The sequence below is a fragment of the Phyllosticta citriasiana genome (genome assembly GCF_038021145.1).
Source record: "Phyllosticta citriasiana strain CBS 120426 chromosome Unknown IWZ02scaffold_10, whole genome shotgun sequence".
In the NCBI taxonomy this organism is placed as follows: domain Eukaryota; kingdom Fungi; phylum Ascomycota; class Dothideomycetes; order Botryosphaeriales; family Phyllostictaceae; genus Phyllosticta; species Phyllosticta citriasiana.
Window position 1 is genome coordinate 753,825 of NW_027117287.1, and position 16,401 is coordinate 770,225.

General features: G+C 55.4%; 6 protein-coding genes across 6 annotated transcripts; 1 reads left to right on the top strand and 5 right to left on the bottom strand.

Moving 5' to 3' along the window:
- Positions 1-86: 86 nt before the first annotated feature.
- Positions 87-1,904, bottom strand: IWZ02DRAFT_381593 (BCS1 N terminal-domain-containing protein; the record flags this gene model as incomplete). Its single annotated transcript, XM_066765176.1, has 2 exons — positions 87-315; positions 364-1,904. The coding sequence occupies 2 exons, from the start codon at positions 1,902-1,904 to the stop codon at positions 87-89; spliced, it is 1,770 nt and encodes a 589-aa protein (XP_066620810.1).
- Positions 1,905-2,900: 996 nt separating this feature from the next.
- IWZ02DRAFT_38457 (uncharacterized protein) lies at positions 2,901-4,960 on the bottom strand. Its single transcript, XM_066765344.1, has 4 exons — positions 4,597-4,960; positions 4,475-4,546; positions 3,937-4,424; positions 2,901-3,886 (listed from the first exon to the last, which is right to left on the bottom strand). Exons 1-4 carry the CDS (start codon positions 4,848-4,850, stop codon positions 3,276-3,278), a joined length of 1,425 nt encoding a protein of 474 aa, XP_066620811.1. The 5' UTR covers positions 4,851-4,960; the 3' UTR covers positions 2,901-3,275.
- Positions 4,961-6,720: 1,760 nt separating this feature from the next.
- IWZ02DRAFT_470842 (splicing factor 3a subunit 3) lies at positions 6,721-8,290 on the bottom strand (the record flags this gene model as incomplete). The annotated part of the gene is made up of 2 exons (XM_066768828.1): positions 6,721-8,136; positions 8,201-8,290. The coding sequence occupies 2 exons, from the start codon at positions 8,288-8,290 to the stop codon at positions 6,721-6,723; spliced, it is 1,506 nt and encodes a 501-aa protein (XP_066620812.1).
- Positions 8,291-8,642: 352 nt separating this feature from the next.
- IWZ02DRAFT_381850 (putative eukaryotic translation initiation factor eIF-4A subunit) lies at positions 8,643-9,941 on the top strand (the record flags this gene model as incomplete). The annotated part of the gene is made up of 3 exons (XM_066765188.1): positions 8,643-8,928; positions 8,980-9,834; positions 9,883-9,941. The coding sequence occupies 3 exons, from the start codon at positions 8,643-8,645 to the stop codon at positions 9,939-9,941; spliced, it is 1,200 nt and encodes a 399-aa protein (XP_066620813.1).
- Positions 9,942-11,415: 1,474 nt separating this feature from the next.
- Positions 11,416-12,966, bottom strand: IWZ02DRAFT_435011 (uncharacterized protein; the record flags this gene model as incomplete). Its single annotated transcript, XM_066766413.1, has 2 exons — positions 11,416-12,719; positions 12,777-12,966. The coding sequence occupies 2 exons, from the start codon at positions 12,964-12,966 to the stop codon at positions 11,416-11,418; spliced, it is 1,494 nt and encodes a 497-aa protein (XP_066620814.1).
- A 225-nt stretch (positions 12,967-13,191) lies between these two features.
- On the bottom strand, positions 13,192-16,350 carry IWZ02DRAFT_38647 (TFIIH basal transcription factor complex, subunit SSL2/RAD25). Its single transcript, XM_066765473.1, has 2 exons — positions 16,303-16,350; positions 13,192-16,237 (listed from the first exon to the last, which is right to left on the bottom strand). The coding sequence occupies exon 2, from the start codon at positions 16,008-16,010 to the stop codon at positions 13,572-13,574; it is 2,439 nt and encodes an 812-aa protein (XP_066620815.1). The 5' UTR covers positions 16,011-16,237; positions 16,303-16,350; the 3' UTR covers positions 13,192-13,571.
- Between the last annotated feature and the right edge of the window lie 51 nt (positions 16,351-16,401).

Sequence of the window (16,401 nt, forward strand, 5' to 3'; positions counted from 1 at the left end):
GCGATGCCGCCAAATACATTTGCCATGCCGCACTCATCTATCCATCTACCCGCGAAAGCAATCAAATTCGTCCTCACCGGTGCGTCTCACTGCACCTTCAAGACCTTGCTTTTCTTTTCCTTGGCCTCGAGCAGCGCCGCACACCATACGTCGACGTCGTCGAGAGCTTTGGTGGGATCCTTCTTGCGCGCGAGCAAAAAGTTTTGTACCTCGGCCGGCGACAGCTTGTCCTCGGGGAGCTTGGCGGCAAAGGTGCTGGCCATGGACTTTAGTTCTGTGGCGGACAGCGCGGGGGCCCAGGGGGTGGAATAGGTGCTTGTTGGAGGCAGCCCGCTGATGGTAATCGGGGTGTTGGGCTCGGACTTCGGATGGGAGGGAGAAGAGGCCGATGTTGGTTTGCCGTTTGCAGTATTCCTCCTGCTTGTGATAGTCGCGGAGCCATCGGTGGCAGCAGGCTCATCGCCATCGGGCGCGTACATGCGCACAAATATGTCATGAATCTGGTCTTTCGTCGCAAGCGTAAACTCGACCTGCAAATCCACGCGCCCAGGGCGGATCAGAGCATCATCGAGCTTCTCCGGATGGTTAGTCGTCATGATGAGGACGCGGCCCTCGTGCGCGGCGACGCCATCAATGGCATTGAGCAAGCCAGACAGCGAAATGCCGCCCTGATCGCCCGCCCCATCGGCATGCTTGGGACCTTTGCGGTTGCTGGCCGCCGTCGCCGACTTGATGGCGTTGGCGATGGTTTCGGCGCTGAGCTCGCCGCCGCTCTTCTCCTTCTTCGTCGACGACGCCGCGGCGTCGCTCTGGTCGTCGCGCGTGAGACCGGCCGAGTCGATGTCTTCGAGGAGCACGATGCAGCGGTGCGGAAGATTGGCGAAGAGGCGGTTCAGCGTCGATTCTGTCAGGCTGGGGTCAAGCAGCGAGATGCAGAAGATTTCGAGGCCAAAGACGCCGGCGAGAGCGTATGCCAGGCTGGTTTTGCCGACGCCGGGAGCGCCGTGGAAGAGGTAGCCGCGACGATGTGGGATTCCTCTTCGCGCGTACCACCGTGGGCTGGCTGGATGGAGGTATTCGTTGATGTCGGCGATGATGTGCCTTTTTTGCTCGTAGTCGAGGGCCACAGTCTCAATGGGGCGAGAAGGCTTGGACCGGAGACGATCCCAGATGCCAGCAAGCCTCGCTCGCTCGTGGTTAGAGGGACGTCTTATACTAGTCAATGCTGTCTCCGTCTCGAGAGACCAAGTCTTGATGTGTGCCAACAGATCCCTAATAGGGCCTGTTGAGCGGCCGATGCAAGAAAGCTTGACAAGCTCCTCGTCCTTTGCGGCCAGGAATCCTGTCGTCTGCTGCACCTCTCGACGAGATCGATCAAAGACGAAGAGCCGTCCCTCATGCCAAAAATGGTGCACCCCATAGTATGGTTCATACCGAGGCGGGATATTGGCGCTCCACTTGCTAAAGTTGAAAATTCCGTGCTCGTCCAGCGCCGAGTCCTGGTCTCGTTCGTATTCGGTGCCAGACGTCGAGTTGCGGCTCACGGCCTTGATCGAACGGGAGCGTTTCGACATGCGCTGCTTGGCAACCCACGCGAGAATCTTGTGGAAGAGATCATCCTCGTCGTCAATGTAGACACTGGACATGTAGTGATTGGCAAATATGCCGTAGCCCAGGTAGAACAGGTATTGCACCGAAGTGAATAGCGCCCATGTCAACACGCCGAGCGAGACGATGATGCCCACGTCGAACCCAAAGTTGAGTAGAACGAATCTCGAAATGAGGCTGTATCCGGGGATGAAGGCCTCAAGAAGATTACTTGGGAGCTCGGCGAGACTTATTTGCGTACCATTCACGTCTCCCTCGGGGGAATCCAAGGCCTTGAAGACCTTCTTAAAGTCCATTCTACCCATGATACGTGGGTGCAAAGGACTGCCAAAGAGAGTGGAACGGACGAGGCGCTGAAAGGAAACGGGCTGAATCTCCACACTTGTATCTGGCTCTTGTAGGAATGATGCCAAAGGCTGCCTTTTTTGTGCCACAGCCAAACGCGTAATGATGAGCCAGCAGTTGCTGCCTGGTGCCTAACAGTCTTGGAGTGGGTCGGACCTCCAAAAGAGGTGGCGACGATGCGGGCAAACGCCTTCCTAGCGCCTCATGCCACAGCCTTGCAGGGATTAACCGCAGGGCTGAATGATTCTTTGACAGCTACAAGCAGCAACCCGCCCCCAGAGGAACCGCCACAATGCACCTTGTGTGATTGGAGTTGCTGGGAAGGTCAAGGGCTGACGAGACGGGTTGCCTTGGTTTCGATTTTTGAATCATTCAGCACTGGCTGCTGCATACGCGCAAAGCTTCCGGTGCCTGCGAGCGAGGCAGACTACTGGATAGAGTCAAAGCTTCCCAAGTTCCAATCGACCCCTGCTTGCTGCAGTCGGCCGGCGGTCCTGCCTTGGAAGGATGGACGTAAGCAGAAACAAAAGCAGGGCGAGGCCATTCGAAAAGTTCGTGTGGTCTTGGAATGATGAGATGAGAGCAAAGAGATGAAGCGAAAGAAACAGTCGGAGAAAAGAAGATGATATAGAAACAGCTCGGTGTTGGCAGCAAGGTACGTCAGTCGGTCCACTTGGACCCCGTCAGGCAGCCACATGGTATTGGTTGGACGCGTGGATGCAGAAGAGAGTCAGCAAGAGGGCGATTAGTAAATAGGCACGAACCAGGTGCGGCAGCCAAGCCTGACGGCAGGCAGGTTGGAAGTAGATGATCAGTCGCATGGGTATTGTTTGGTTGTCAACGGTCAACGGAGGCTTAGCTTGTCTCGAGGCCCGCCACTACCACGCTTCGCCGGCATCGGCATGGGCCCGCCCGCTCCCGTCTGAACCCTGACCCAGAAGCTAATTCTCACTTCATCTGCACTCCACTCACATGGCTATCGACAGCCGTCATCATCGTGATAGAGGGCGCCGCGAAGACGCACATGGGCTACATACCGCAGCGAGGCTGCAACTAATAGTGTACACAGAAAAGAGCTTCGCTAGCCGGGCTCAGCCAGGCCCTGACGCTTGGATATTTCCAGAAACCAGAAAAGAGGGGCAATCGGAATGCAAGAAGGAAGAAGAAGAAGAAGAAGAAGAAGAAGAAGAAAAAAGGACCCCGGAAGAAACCACCCTCGTCGCATATGAAAGAAACTCGCGGGCGCCCTGGACACCGTCCCTGTATGCAGAAGCGCTCAAAGGCAGACAATGCTGAAACAACCTCCAGCGTCTTGCAAGCACTTACTGCGCAAGCAGACCGTGCTCATGGCGGTTGGCGTGGTGGCGCTGGAGGTGGCGCCTGTGCTTGGCTGCGGCCGTCGCAGTTGCAGTCTCGGTGACGTAGACGTCGACTTCTTCGATGGCAACCTCGTAGACGGCGCCGGCGCTCGTAAAGGTGGTTGTGCCGACCAATTCGGTCGTCACAGGCGTGGGCGAAGGCGCAGGCGTGACGCCGGTGACGGCCATGATGGTGACACCGCCGCCGTACTTGTCGCTGGCAAAGCTCCTCTGGCTGGTCTGGTACGAGAGCGTCGGCACAAGAGGAGTGCTTCCAGTATAGGACGGGGCGCCAGTGGCAGTTGCGCTCGAGTTGGAGTAGCCCATGGTGGCGTACGCAGGACCGTATTGGACTTGGACACCGCCGCAAAGACCATCGTCGTTCGGCCCTTCGCAGTTGTCGTCGGCCAGGGCTTCGGGAACTTTAGCCTTGCACTGTTGCGTGTCGGCCTCGCTTTGGATGTCGAAGAGAGGGCAGTCCTCAATTTCACCGCTCTCGGAAGTGCAGGTGTTGATGGCACTCTGGAGGAAGTCCTCGTCCCAGCCAGTGATGAAGTCACCGTGGTAGCCGTGACCTAGGCGGCGTTAGTACTGTTCAATGTGCAAAGGTCACCAAAGAGCATACCGGTCGGGTCGCCGTTGGACAGGACAAATTGGCCGTCGACGCCCTTGAAGGCCTGGGTGTTCCAGATGACTTCGTAGAGGAGCGAGACGAGGCGCGTCTCGTAGCCGCTGGGGCAGTCGCCAGTGATGACCTGGTCAGGGTATGCCACGTGGCTCTTGTGGTCGTCCGAATCGAGGTCCTTGCCGTTCCAGCAGGACGGGAACATCAGCTCGAGACGCAGGCCGTCCGAGCAGTTCTCATCCATGAAGTCCTTGTCCGGGAGGAAGTGACGGTAGAGAGTACCCTCGGGCGGGTTGACCGAGTAGTGAAGGCAGTTGAAGCCAAGGGCCTTGAGCCTCAGAGCTGACTGAGTCACATCCTTGCCAGTCCACGGCTTCGCGGGGTCTGGGACAGCAAGACCGGTAAAGTTGCGCTGCAATGGGTCACCCGCAAGCATGCGGAATCCGGGAGGGAACGCCTTGGGGTCGTCGCCATACAGGAGGTAGTAACTTGAGAGGGGTTAGCCAGAGGTTAGCCTGGCGGAGGGTTTTCTACTCACGCAAGCATGCCGCCATCTTGCTGGACAATTACAGTGGTTCCGTTAGGGTACATGAAGTGCAGTGAAGGCACCCTGTTGCGACGGGTCAGCACTTGACGTTTGTGAGAGCGGAGGGAACGTACCAGTAGGCCGACTTGTCCTGGGTGACTTGGCACGAGGTGCAGTTGGAGGCGCGCAGCTCATCAAACGTAACAGACTCGGCGAAAGCTCCGCTACCTTGGACAGAGTGGGCGTGGCTGGAAATCTTGCCAGGGTCGACGATGGGGTCAACGCGCTCAAGGGCGGTGCGGCCACGGCAGGGCATGCGCCAAAAGGCATTGGCGGTGCCAGTGAGCGAAAGGGCGGCGAGGGCGCCAGATGCGAGATGGTACTTCATTGCGCGGAGAAGGTAGTGGTGTTTTTGTGTTAAGTGAGCGGAAAGACGGCGACGTCGAGGTCAAACGAGCGATTGACGGAGTAAAAGAGCGGATGGCGGGCGATGCGCCAAGTGGAAGAAAATGGGACGGTCACGGAGGCACGGACAATCGCAGGAAGGCAGGCAGGCGTTGAAGTCCAGTGCTGCTTGTGACAGTGTTAATTCGGACTCGTGACAGGTGAAGTTGGAGAGGTCTCGGTCAGCCCTACAGCAGGAAAAGCTCCTTTAAACCCCGTCCTTCTCCTTTAGATTTGATTGAACAATGCCCGTGCTGTGTCCACCGGGGAGGGACAGTGTAAGGTATCGGAGATGTTGTCGAAGCTAGACGGGAAAAGATCCAAAGGCGCCGTGTCGTCGGCGAGAGAATGCAACGGAGGAAGAAAAGCGAAGGTTGGAGGGGGCGGGGAGCGACAAGAGACACGGCGAGTGAGCGAGCAAGCAGGCAAAAGGAGCGTGAAGCAAGGGGAGGAGGTTTGGGATAGGGATATGATGATTCGGAATGGGGTCAAGGAAAAAACACGACTGGGGCTACACGTTGACCCGAGACGGGACGGATCTCCACTGGAAATCTCCCTGATACACGAAGTTGGCCATTCCTGACCCAGCGCTTTGGCGTTTGTATCTGCGTGATGATGGCCGGTGTGAAACGCTGAGCATTCTCCCAATCGGCTTGCACCACCGCTCGGCATCTTGGCCGCCAGCCCCAAGCCCTGGTCGGCCCAGCAGCAGCAACGACGTGTGGTGGTGGTGGTGGTGGTGTTGTTGTTGGCAGGTTGTTGATGGCTTGATGCTCAGCCTCTTCCCGGCCGAGCGTCCGACCACGGCACACGGACGACTCTCAGGTCCTGACGAGATCGTCACCAAGAACCTTCATCTCGGCCGGTGGTCCAGGCAAAAAATATTTGTCGCTGTCTGTCTGTATGCATGCGGACGCAGCCGCAGACGCATGTAAATGCGATGCACCGTACCTCGCCGCGGGCCCGTTTCACGTCTTGCTGTCTCCGCCAAATCTTGGTACCTCGCCGTTGTTGTTACATGGCGTTGGACAAGAACGAGAGGAAGATGAGAACCCCTGGCCGTGCGGCCGCTCTCTCGCTTCCATTGCCTGCCGCCAAGATTGCCGACGAATCAATGTCCCAAGTCAGGGGCCGCGCTCGCCAGGAATCCTCAACCCACGGGAATGACGACTTGCGCTCTGCTTGCTTGTAAAATTCACGTTTCGTCCATAATCATTGGTTCACCGCCATGAGACAGGAGCCTTCGGGACAGCCGCCGCCACGGCTTGCGCCTGCGCTACACGGCGTCTGACCTCACACCCTTCTCCACACACGGCCTCCCAGAAGGTCACCTCTCGGCCTCATGCCGATCACTGGGGACATACCCGTTCCGACAAACATCCGGAATTCGGAAACCTCCAGTGGGAAAAAGCTTCATGGCACCTCTGAAACACTCCAGGCAATCCTTGCAACCTGCCCTGCCCTCAAAACCTCCACCTGCCGCAAAGGGATTGCACCACATCTTCACCTCTTACTATCCTCCAGCCGCTGTCGGCCTTGTATTCCCTCCTCTGCGACACCATGGCACCCTCTGTCCCTTCGCCGCAGACTGTCTCATTTTTTTAAACTCAACCACCTTTTCTAACCCCCCTCAGGCCGCCTGTGATCCGCTAAACGCCATCATCCCATCAAGACCCGGACGCGTATTGACAATGGATTTATCCAGCTTCGTCGATGAAATCCGCGTGCGCAAAAATAAAAAAATTCGACACAGTCTCCCCAGCTACAAGCTGCCTTTTGGAATCGGAATGGTGTCCGTTTGTCCAAGGGGCACCTCAGAGCAGACCCTGCTTTTGCAAGTCGTAGTAGACCTTTTCGGGCATCACGTTGCCCTGCGCGTCCTCCATCTGCACCACGTTTTCCATGGCCTGCTTCTGCTTCTTCTTCTCCGTCTCAAGCTTCTGGTGCAGCTTGAGCGCCTCGTCGATGCCCGTAATCTCCCTGAACAGCGACATATCCTTGGTGATGCCCAGACACCTAAGACCGTAGAGATGCCGGCCCTCGGTGAAGTGCTTGTCAAAGGCCCGCCGCCCCATGTAGACAAAGTTGCCGCAAATCTCACACGGAAACTCGTTGCCCAGTCCGTGTAGCTTGTACAGCCAGAACGGTATAGGCTTGCCGTCCCATCCCATGGGCAGCTTGAGCGGGTTGTAAATCTTATCTTCGGCCCCTTCTTCGTTTTCTGCCTCTTGGACCACCTCTTCTTCGTCGTTGAACAGTGCCTCCAGCTCTTGTTGACGCTCCCGCTCCGTCATTCCCATTCTGCGCTCCACATTGACGCGCGTATCACTGCGCTCCGTCTGCATCGCTCCGGCAAGCTTCTTGATGCGGAATTCCCGCGCAGCGACCGCCTTCTCCTTGAGTGACTGGTCCGTCACCTTTGCCGTCGACGTGCCGTTCGAAGCTCCATTCGCGCCTCCGATGGCTTTTTCTGCGGCCGCCTTTTTGTGCTTTTTACTCGAAAAGTGATGCTGATAGACATTTTCGTTGCCAAACTCTTTCTCGCAGTCGGCGCACCAAAAGCCCGAGCCGGTGCCCTCGGTAGGTCCAGCTGCGCCCGTCTTTGCCTCTAGCTTCTCCCAGCCCGGAAGACTACCGGCTTCCCATGCCTTCTCGAATTCCTTGTCAAACTCTGTAAAGAGCCTGTCGAGATCCTCCAAGGGCTTGATCTTCCTCATAAAATCTTCAAGATACGCAGCCAGGTTGGTCAGGTATTGGAAGTAGGCATCTGTCAGCTTGTCAGGTCTCTTGAGCGGACACTGAGGCGGCGTGAACTGGTCGAACATTTCAAGATACTGAAGATATGGGATCCGGCGCGTGTTCTTGACGCCAGGCAAGTTGAGATATGTTTCGTGCAGTAGGTTCAGGTCGAAGAAGCGTCCGAATCCCTCTTCGCCAGTGAACATTTTCGTGGCATCCACCCTCATCGGCTCCGGTTCGCCATGTGCGCGTCGCTTGTATGCGCGCTCCAAGTTCTCGGCGGGTTCGTTCGGATAGCGCTTGTGAAAGTCCTTGATCGACGAGTACTCCTTGTAGAATTCTTCAAACGGGTCGCCTGTCGAGATGGTCTGGATTTCCTTGAGGCGCTGGCCATCGTCGTCCGCGTAAATCTGTAAAAGCCTTGCTGACTGGTGCTGAATGCGATTCAGGAAGTTGGCAATCTGATGGTCGCGGTTGAGGCGTTCTCGAATCTAGCGCATCGTCCCTTAGCGTTCAAGGTTACTTCAAGTTGACGAAAAAGTCTGGGCTGCTCACATTCTTTGGTTCCTCCAGCGTGCGCTCCGCGATGGCCTGCTCCAAGCGCTCAATGTCCTCATGGAGGAGCCTCTGCTCTTCGAGGATCATAACGAGTGGCGCGTTGTGTCAACGCAGCGGAAAATATGTTAAAACCAGGATCCTGTAAAGGCAGAGACCTGAATCTGTACAGGCGGTGATAGGCTCGATTGGTGCAAGGAGAGGCGTGTCGGTACGTTGAGACTGCGAGGAAGATTGTTGTGACGAGATCTCGTTGATGCGCGCCGCTGTGGCAGGCGGCGTGAGCTAAGGTAGCACTTGCCGGATTTCAACCGACTGTTCCCCGGAATTTCAACACCACCGCTGGCCCGCGCTTCCTCAAGCGCAAACAGCACCACCTTCAACGCGCACCTCTCCAACAGCATCCCTCTTCGAAACATACTGTTCCTCTTCAACAGCAACCATGGCGGAAGGAATCGATAGACGCGCGGATGAGAAGATGGAGTTCTCCACCTCCAAAGAGGTGACGGTTGCCCCAACCTTTGAGGCTATGCAATTGAAGGAGAATCTTCTGCGCGGAATCTACGCCTACGGCTACGAATCTCCCTCTGCTGTCCAGTCGCGCGCGATTGTCCAGATATGCAAGGGTCGCGACACCATTGCCCAGGCCCAGTCCGGAACAGGAAAGACGGCGACTTTCTCCATCAGTATTCTTCAGGTCATTGATACTGTCGTGAGGGAAACGCAAGGTAAGCGATAATAGTCTGCAACGAATGAGCTTGACTAATGATTGCTTGTAGCTCTTGTACTGTCACCGACTCGCGAACTTGCAACCCAAATTCAGTCCGTCATAATGGCCTTGGGAGACTACATGAACGTCCAGTGTCACGCGTGCATTGGTGGCACAAACGTTGGAGAAGATATTCGCAAGTTGGACTATGGCCAGCACGTCGTCTCAGGAACTCCTGGTCGCGTTGCGGACATGATTCGGCGTCGGAATCTGCGCACCCGCCACATCAAGATGCTGGTATTGGACGAAGCTGACGAGCTCCTGAACCGGGGATTCCGCGAGCAGATTTACGATGTCTACCGCTACTTGCCCCCGGCCACGCAAGTTGTTGTCGTGTCCGCCACTCTTCCGTACGATGTGCTGGACATGACTACCAAGTTCATGACGGACCCAGTCAGGATTTTGGTCAAGCGTGACGAGTTGACCCTGGAAGGCTTGAAACAATACTTCATTGCTGTTGAGAAGGAGGAGTGGAAATTTGACACGCTTTGCGACCTTTACGACACCCTGACGATTACGCAAGCGGTCATCTTCTGCAACACGCGCAGAAAGGTGGATTGGCTCACAGACAAGATGCGTGAAGCAAACTTCACCGTCTCTTCGATGCATGGAGAGATGCCTCAAAAGGAGCGCGATAGCATCATGCAAGACTTCCGGCAAGGCAACTCTCGCGTGCTCATCTCTACGGATGTTTGGGCTCGCGGAATTGATGTTCAACAAGTCTCGCTCGTCATCAACTACGACCTGCCAAGCAACCGTGAGAACTACATCCACAGGATTGGCCGCAGTGGCCGCTTTGGAAGGAAAGGTGTCGCAATCAACTTTGTCACGAGCGAGGATGTTCGCATTCTTCGTGACATTGAGCGTAAGTGCCTTGGTCCCTTAGTTTGTGGTTTCTGCTGACATGTCCAAGTCTACTACTCGACTCAGATTGACGAGATGCCGATGAACGTCGCCGACCTCCTGACTTAGATTGATGTATGAGTTACCACAAGACGACCGCGTTCTTTCAAGAAGCTTCACAGCTCACCGCGTCGCGGTAAAAGGGATGGTATTGAGGAGGAAATGGGCTTTGTAGCCAGATGGTCAGTCAATATCCTCCTGTCCTCTGCGAACTGGCCCTGACATCTCTTACATCAAAGATATCAACATTGAGTTTCCCTTGATGAATTATCACCAAGTTGACCACATCGATGCTCTTACCATGCCGATGAAACCTGAGCGACCCCTGTTTTGGCCGGCTTGGATCTTCCAGGACTCAACTCAAACATTCAGACCAAGGCACACCAAGAATGCCTCGCAGGCTCCTTGTCACATCGAGCAGATTGGTCGGGTCACAAGGCCTTGGAGGTCTTTCGGCGATCCTTCGCATCGCCCCGTCTCGAATGCAGTCCGAGGAAGACAGCCCTTGGGATCAGAAAAATCGGTCTGGCGTTGACACATGAAAAGGATGGAGGATAAGCATCTTGGCGAATCCTACAGACAGCTGGAATCCAATCGATATTGAGGCGTTTGGATTTCTTGTTGCGCCGGTGCGGTGCCGCATTTCACGTTCAGTGTAGCAACCAGCCTTTGCATTCCTTATATCCAGCCACCCCACGAAATTCCGTTGAGACCCTGCAGCCTTTACGCGTGGCTTGCTGCGCCACGTATCAGTTATAAGCCCGCTGCCATGTGTGCAGTTCTAACGGTCACAGGCATGTAGATCTACGCAGCGTCCGTCTGGCTTACCGAAAATACCAGGCTGGGCGGAGGATGCGGAGACTTCAGCCGTGTCCGACCTTGCTGCCTGAAGATGTTGTACGGACGCACAAGTCGTGGAACCTTGTCGTCTTTGGTTCTCGGGGGGTATGGTCGACAGGCACACACTTCATTAGGGTTGTCTCGGTATGCCCGTGTCAGCTGGTAGGAACACGTCGTGGTGACGTCTACTCAGCTGAACGGAAATCACCTGCGCAGAGAAAGAGCATGCTACCTCGCTGTCTTTGTCCGATGGTTGGAAGAAGATGAAATGAAGGAGAGCACAAATTTTCTGTATTCTAGTAGCAGCTGACAACGACCTGTCCGCAAGAGAACCACGGAGCCTATGAACCCCCAGCTACTGCATCCTCTAGCCATGGGAAATCTCGGACCCGACTGTACCAGCTTGTACCCGGAGTACAGAGTCCCGAAAACCGAGTCCCGAAAACCGAGTCCATCCTCCGTCATCGTACAAACATGACGCTGCTGCGTTGCGGACATGCGCATGGCGCCTCCTCAAAATTCTCTTTCCACAGTCCGCCGCCCTCCACCCAGCCTCCCAGACTCTCCGTGTACCATACCATCATTTACCCCTTGCAATCAAGCGTCGAGTACCCAACCAATACTGCCCCAAGCACACTCGATCCAACACCCTGCCACTCGCGCTTCGACAACGTCGTCCTCATCAGTACTCAGCATCGCCACTCTAGTTGGTGAAGTCGATGCCCCAGAGCTCGCCGTTCAGTACAAACATCATGTCGCCGCGCACATGGCCCTCGGGCAAGTCCGTAGGTCCGTAGCAGATGGGACCATCGACAGCGACTGCTGGAGCTTGCACCGTGGTGTCATGAGCCTGCCCCGTGGTGTCGTTGCCGCCGTAGTCGTCGTAGTCGATTGAGCCGTCAGAGCTAGAGTCGGAGTCGGAGGAATCAGAAGAGTCAGAGTCGTCCGTGTCTGAAATCTTGCTGTCGTAGCCAGAGTCAGAAGGCGGGGCATCGTCGCTGTCGATGTCTGAAGTGAGGTCTGCGTCGAGATAGGCGAGCGCCGCCTGCTCGTCTTCATCGTCGTACACCTCCTGCTCATCGGACTCGTAATCGAACCAGTGGTGCGGGTAGTCCGGCTCGGTATGGTCACTGTCGCTCTGCTCCGTCGCGTCTTCCTCGTCATCCAGCAAGTGGTGCTGGCCGCAGTGCATGCACAAGTGCTTCTCCATGGACGATTCGGTGGTGTCGCTCTGCGTCGTCTGGTCTCCTTCTTCAATATCTGCGGAACGACTGTTTCCAGACTCTTCCTGGTTCAAGTCGTCCTCTCCAGTGCCTTCCCACTCCTCCTGCTCTTCCTCGTCATCCTCCTGCAGTAGAGATCCTTCAGCGCGGCCCTCCAGATAGCAGTAGTAGTTGTTGAACCAACTGTCCAACTCCGGATCAGTCTCCTGCCCATCCTTGCAATCCTCCCCTTCAAACCCAATATAACCAAGTTCACGCTGCTCCATCTTGTTCACCTTGCTGCTCTGCTCATGCTTGTCCTGTCCCAGCGCCACAATCTCTCCTCCACCGCGCGGCAGCAAGAACCTCTGGCCATCAATGACGATGATCTTGGGATGCACCATGTGGCCGAAGCGTTCGAAAATGTCTTCGTCCGGCTCGAGCGTCATCACGTCGCCTCGGCCCTCCGGGAGCAGGAACGTCTCGCCGTCGATGACCAGGACCTTGTCTTGGAGACCGGTGCAGTGCTTCTTTGGGGTGGGCGGCAGGCTGGCGTCGCTGGCGGTGCTGAGGTTTTCATCGTGGTAGTCTTCGAGCTCGTTCGTCTGGGTCGGCGGGCCTGCGACGTCGCTGCCGCTGCCATTGCGCTCGTCTTCGTTGTAGTCTTCGAGCTTTTTCTCGTTCGCAATTGAGGTGCGGGTGCGAGAAGAGTGTTGCGGCACGTTGGTGGCACGACTCTCGAGAGCCGATGCGCGGCGCTTCCTGTTGAGCGCGAGAGTGTCGTCTGAAACAGCAAGGTCAGCATCTGAAAGGTTGGGGCAACGCGCGAATTGCGGGTAGGCGGATGTGAGAGCTCACTTACTGGAGACGGCGGCGGATTTGGGAGCTCCCTCTGGGGCCTTGTTGTTTTCTTCCGCTAGAGGGGATGGATCGGCAGCGGTGTCGAAAGCAGAGACGGCCGTCGTGGGAGGCAGGGCCAAAGCCCGAGCAACCACAGCGCGCATGAGATAAGTGTTGTTGTTGGCGACAGGATCGTTCGAAATAGGAGGCATGGCGAATGACTGGCTCATTAGAGGCGCAGAAATTGAAGACGGCGCCCAGATGTGTTTGTTCAAATCAGATGCGTCGAGACGATGACCGAAGTCTATTCGGACGATTGTGTTGTTGGTGCAGGGTCGTGATGGTAAAAGGTTGCGAGTCGACGCAAGATGGGACGGCGTCTAAGGGTGTTGATTCAGGCCACTGTCGTCGATGCAGTTGTGTGAAGGGAAGATTAAGACGAGAGGTGGATTATGTAGTAGATTCACGCACAGAAAAACAAGTGAATGCCAAACAAAAAGTCCAAAGTGAATTTGATGTGAAAGTCTACAAAATGCCAAAAATTGGGGAAACTAATCGACTCATCATCTCTTTTGGTAAAGGAAAACTCCAGCTCTACAAGTCATGTATCGTGAAACAGAGTGTAAAAAGACAAGAGGAATGGCGAAACCATCTTCAGGTGCCATCTGCAGACCACCACTGATATAAAATATTCGTCTGCCCAAAATTCAATTCCAATTTGACTCATAACTTCAGAGATTCAACCAAAAACGACCCATTGCGCCATCGCTATGATATGTCAACTTTTTGAATGCTCCGTCCACCATCATTCTCAGTCTCAGATTACGTTGGTCTTTCTCTTCGCCAAAGACCGCTTCAGCTTCTTCAAGTGCTGGTTTCCAGATGCCCGAAGCTCCTTGTTCTTCTCCCTGTTGTACTCAACGTATGCCATGTCCTGGCCACCACTAAGCTCGCTCAATGTGCCTGCGGTACGACGGACGCCCTTCCTGTTCGCGCCCTTTCCGCGTCGGTCAAAGAGGTCTCCCTCGTTTGTTTCAACTTGGCCTTCGACGTCGTTCTGGAGCATGACTGCGGTGAGAAGTTCTCGCCGCTCTTGCGGAGAATTGTACACCAAGTTGGGAAGAGTCTCAATTCCCTGAAGACGAGTGATGACTCGGAACGAATAGCCCTGGTCGACCAAGAAGGCCTGGCGCTTGGACGAATAGAACATTTCGGTTGTGTCCTTGGAGACGAGCGAGTAGAAGAAAGCGTTGAAACCCTCGTCGTTACGCCGTTTGGCTCGCAGGATGCGGCCCAGCCGCTGGGCTTCTTGACGTCGAGATCCATAGTGCGAAGAGATTTGAATCAGGCAAGTTGCTTCCGGTAGGTCGAGTGAGGTGTCGCCAATCTTGGATAGGAAAATCGTTTTGACCTCCTCGTTGTACATGAAATTCTGCAGGACGGTTTGTCTCTCCTGGTTCGACGTGCCGCCGTAGATGAAGGCCTTGCCGAGTTTGGTGGCGTATGCCTTCAAAGCGTAGACATTGTCAGAAAAGACAATCGTCTTGTCTCCTCTTCTTTCGTGGTAATCGATCAGGAACTGCGCCGCCTGGAACTTCCGAGGGTTCATGGTGTAAAGCAGGGAGCGCTTGTTCGTGTTCTTGGTCTTGAGGTATTCGGCATAGAATTCCGTCGTCATCTGGCACCAGACTTCGGAGCAAATGACCCTGGCAATGTAGCCATTCTCAGACAACTCTTGCCAGTTTGCTTCGTAGAGTTTGGGTCCAATTAAGAAGTTCAAATCCGCAATCTTGTCGTCTTCCCGGAGTAAAGTAGCAGTCAGGCCGAGCTTTGCGTGTGAAGGAACAGCGTGGGTGACGCGGCTGAACATTTCGGCGGGCACAACGTGAACCTCGTCCAGAACCATCAGACCCCACTCTCTTGATGTGATGAAGTCCATGACTTTCTGGGCGTCGTAGGAACGCGCACGGCTCATGGCGATCATGTTGTAGGTGGAGATGAGCACTCCTGCATTTCCAGAGAAGTACTCCTTTTGGTCCGCAGTGAAGACGGCAATGTCGCTTGGATTGATGTTGGACCATTTGATGAATTCGTCCCTCCACTGGAGGACAGACATGGTGCTTGTGCACAGGACGATGCAGCCTTTGCGAACCGTACAGGCAGCGGTGATGCCGACCAGGGTCTTGCCGGCTCCGCATGGCAGCACGATGATGCCACTCCTTGCACGGCCGTTGCCGAACATTTTGGTCAGGGCTTGTTCTTGATACGGTCGGATTTCGACGTTGGGTTTGATATCGATGTCCAAATTGGCGTTGGCGTAGTCATTACGAAAGTCGTACTCCTCGGTCAGGGGGAGTCCAATGGCACGGCAACGTTTGGAGACAGTTTGGACTTGGGGTCCATCAATCTGAAAGGAGTGGACGGAGTCCTCTTCTTCCTCGTCATCCTCCTCTCTCAAAACGGTCATCATCTGGTCCGCATCATCGGGCGCGGGTTGAGAAGCAACAGCTTGCTTTGCTCCGGCAGCCATGTTTGTACCGGGGATGACAAGATCTCCCTTTTTGGCTGCCGTGCTCTTCATTAAGCCTTCAGTTGTATCTATTCTGCATGGTCCAATGACCGGATCTTGAAGTAGTGTTCTAAGAACTTCTGGATCCGAGCTCTCTATGAAGTACTTGGTTTGCTTGAGTACGAGCCTGACTTTGCCAAAGGATTTTGTTGACTCGATGATGAAGTCTTTGACCTCTGGCGCCAGCGGTGTCTTTGACAGTTTCTCCAGTTGACCGATGATTTCATTGGTCGAAAGGCCCACGGAAACAGCAGCGAACAAGCTGTTGCTGGTGAGGGAGTATTCGTGCATAAGGGACACGCGAGACTGGGGCTCAGCGATGTTGATCAGGAACTTCTCGGCACCCTTGAAGAAGGGAGAAAAGCTCTCGAGGATGATCTTGCCCTCGGGAGTCACCCACAAAGGGCGATCGGCGTGCTCCATCTTGAGGTCCAGGTCCGAGTAGTCCTTGCCTTGGAAAATGTTTGAGACTGTGTCCCTCTTCTGTGCGCCCGTCCTCTTCTTGATGTTGAAGCGCTGGACCAGATCATTGACTTCCTCCACGTCGCTACCCTCCTCAGATGCAGCCAGTCCAGCCTCCATGTAGTCGTCGTCGCTGCTCCCTATGCTAACGGGCGTGTTCATGCCAGACGCCACCCTCTTTGCCGGACGACCCTTGGGAATCGAAGCCTTGCGTTTGGTAGCCATGCTGCAAAGCTTGAAGCCTTGTTAAAGAGCGGACGATGCAGGTTGCACTCGGTGCGGTTGACGATGACTCAGTGTGGAAGAGGACGAATGTCGGCGGTCGGGCGGCGAGAGACGGCGAGAGACGGCGAGAGACGGCGAGAGACGGCGAGAGACGGCGAGAGAACCAGGCAGTCGAGGGGTTTTGGAACAGGCGCAGTGAAAGCGTGGGTGGGTGTGGATGCGTGCATCTGGCGGCCGAAGTGAGAGGGAAATGAAAGTTAATATAGAGCCAAGGGCGTGAAGTAGGGCTCACGCTAAAGATGCAGACGTGCCGGAGGGTCGGCGCCGGGGAGCGTTGCTGTAGGTTGGTTGGGGTTTGCCCTGCTGGCAGTACCGTGGTTACCTTCCTACA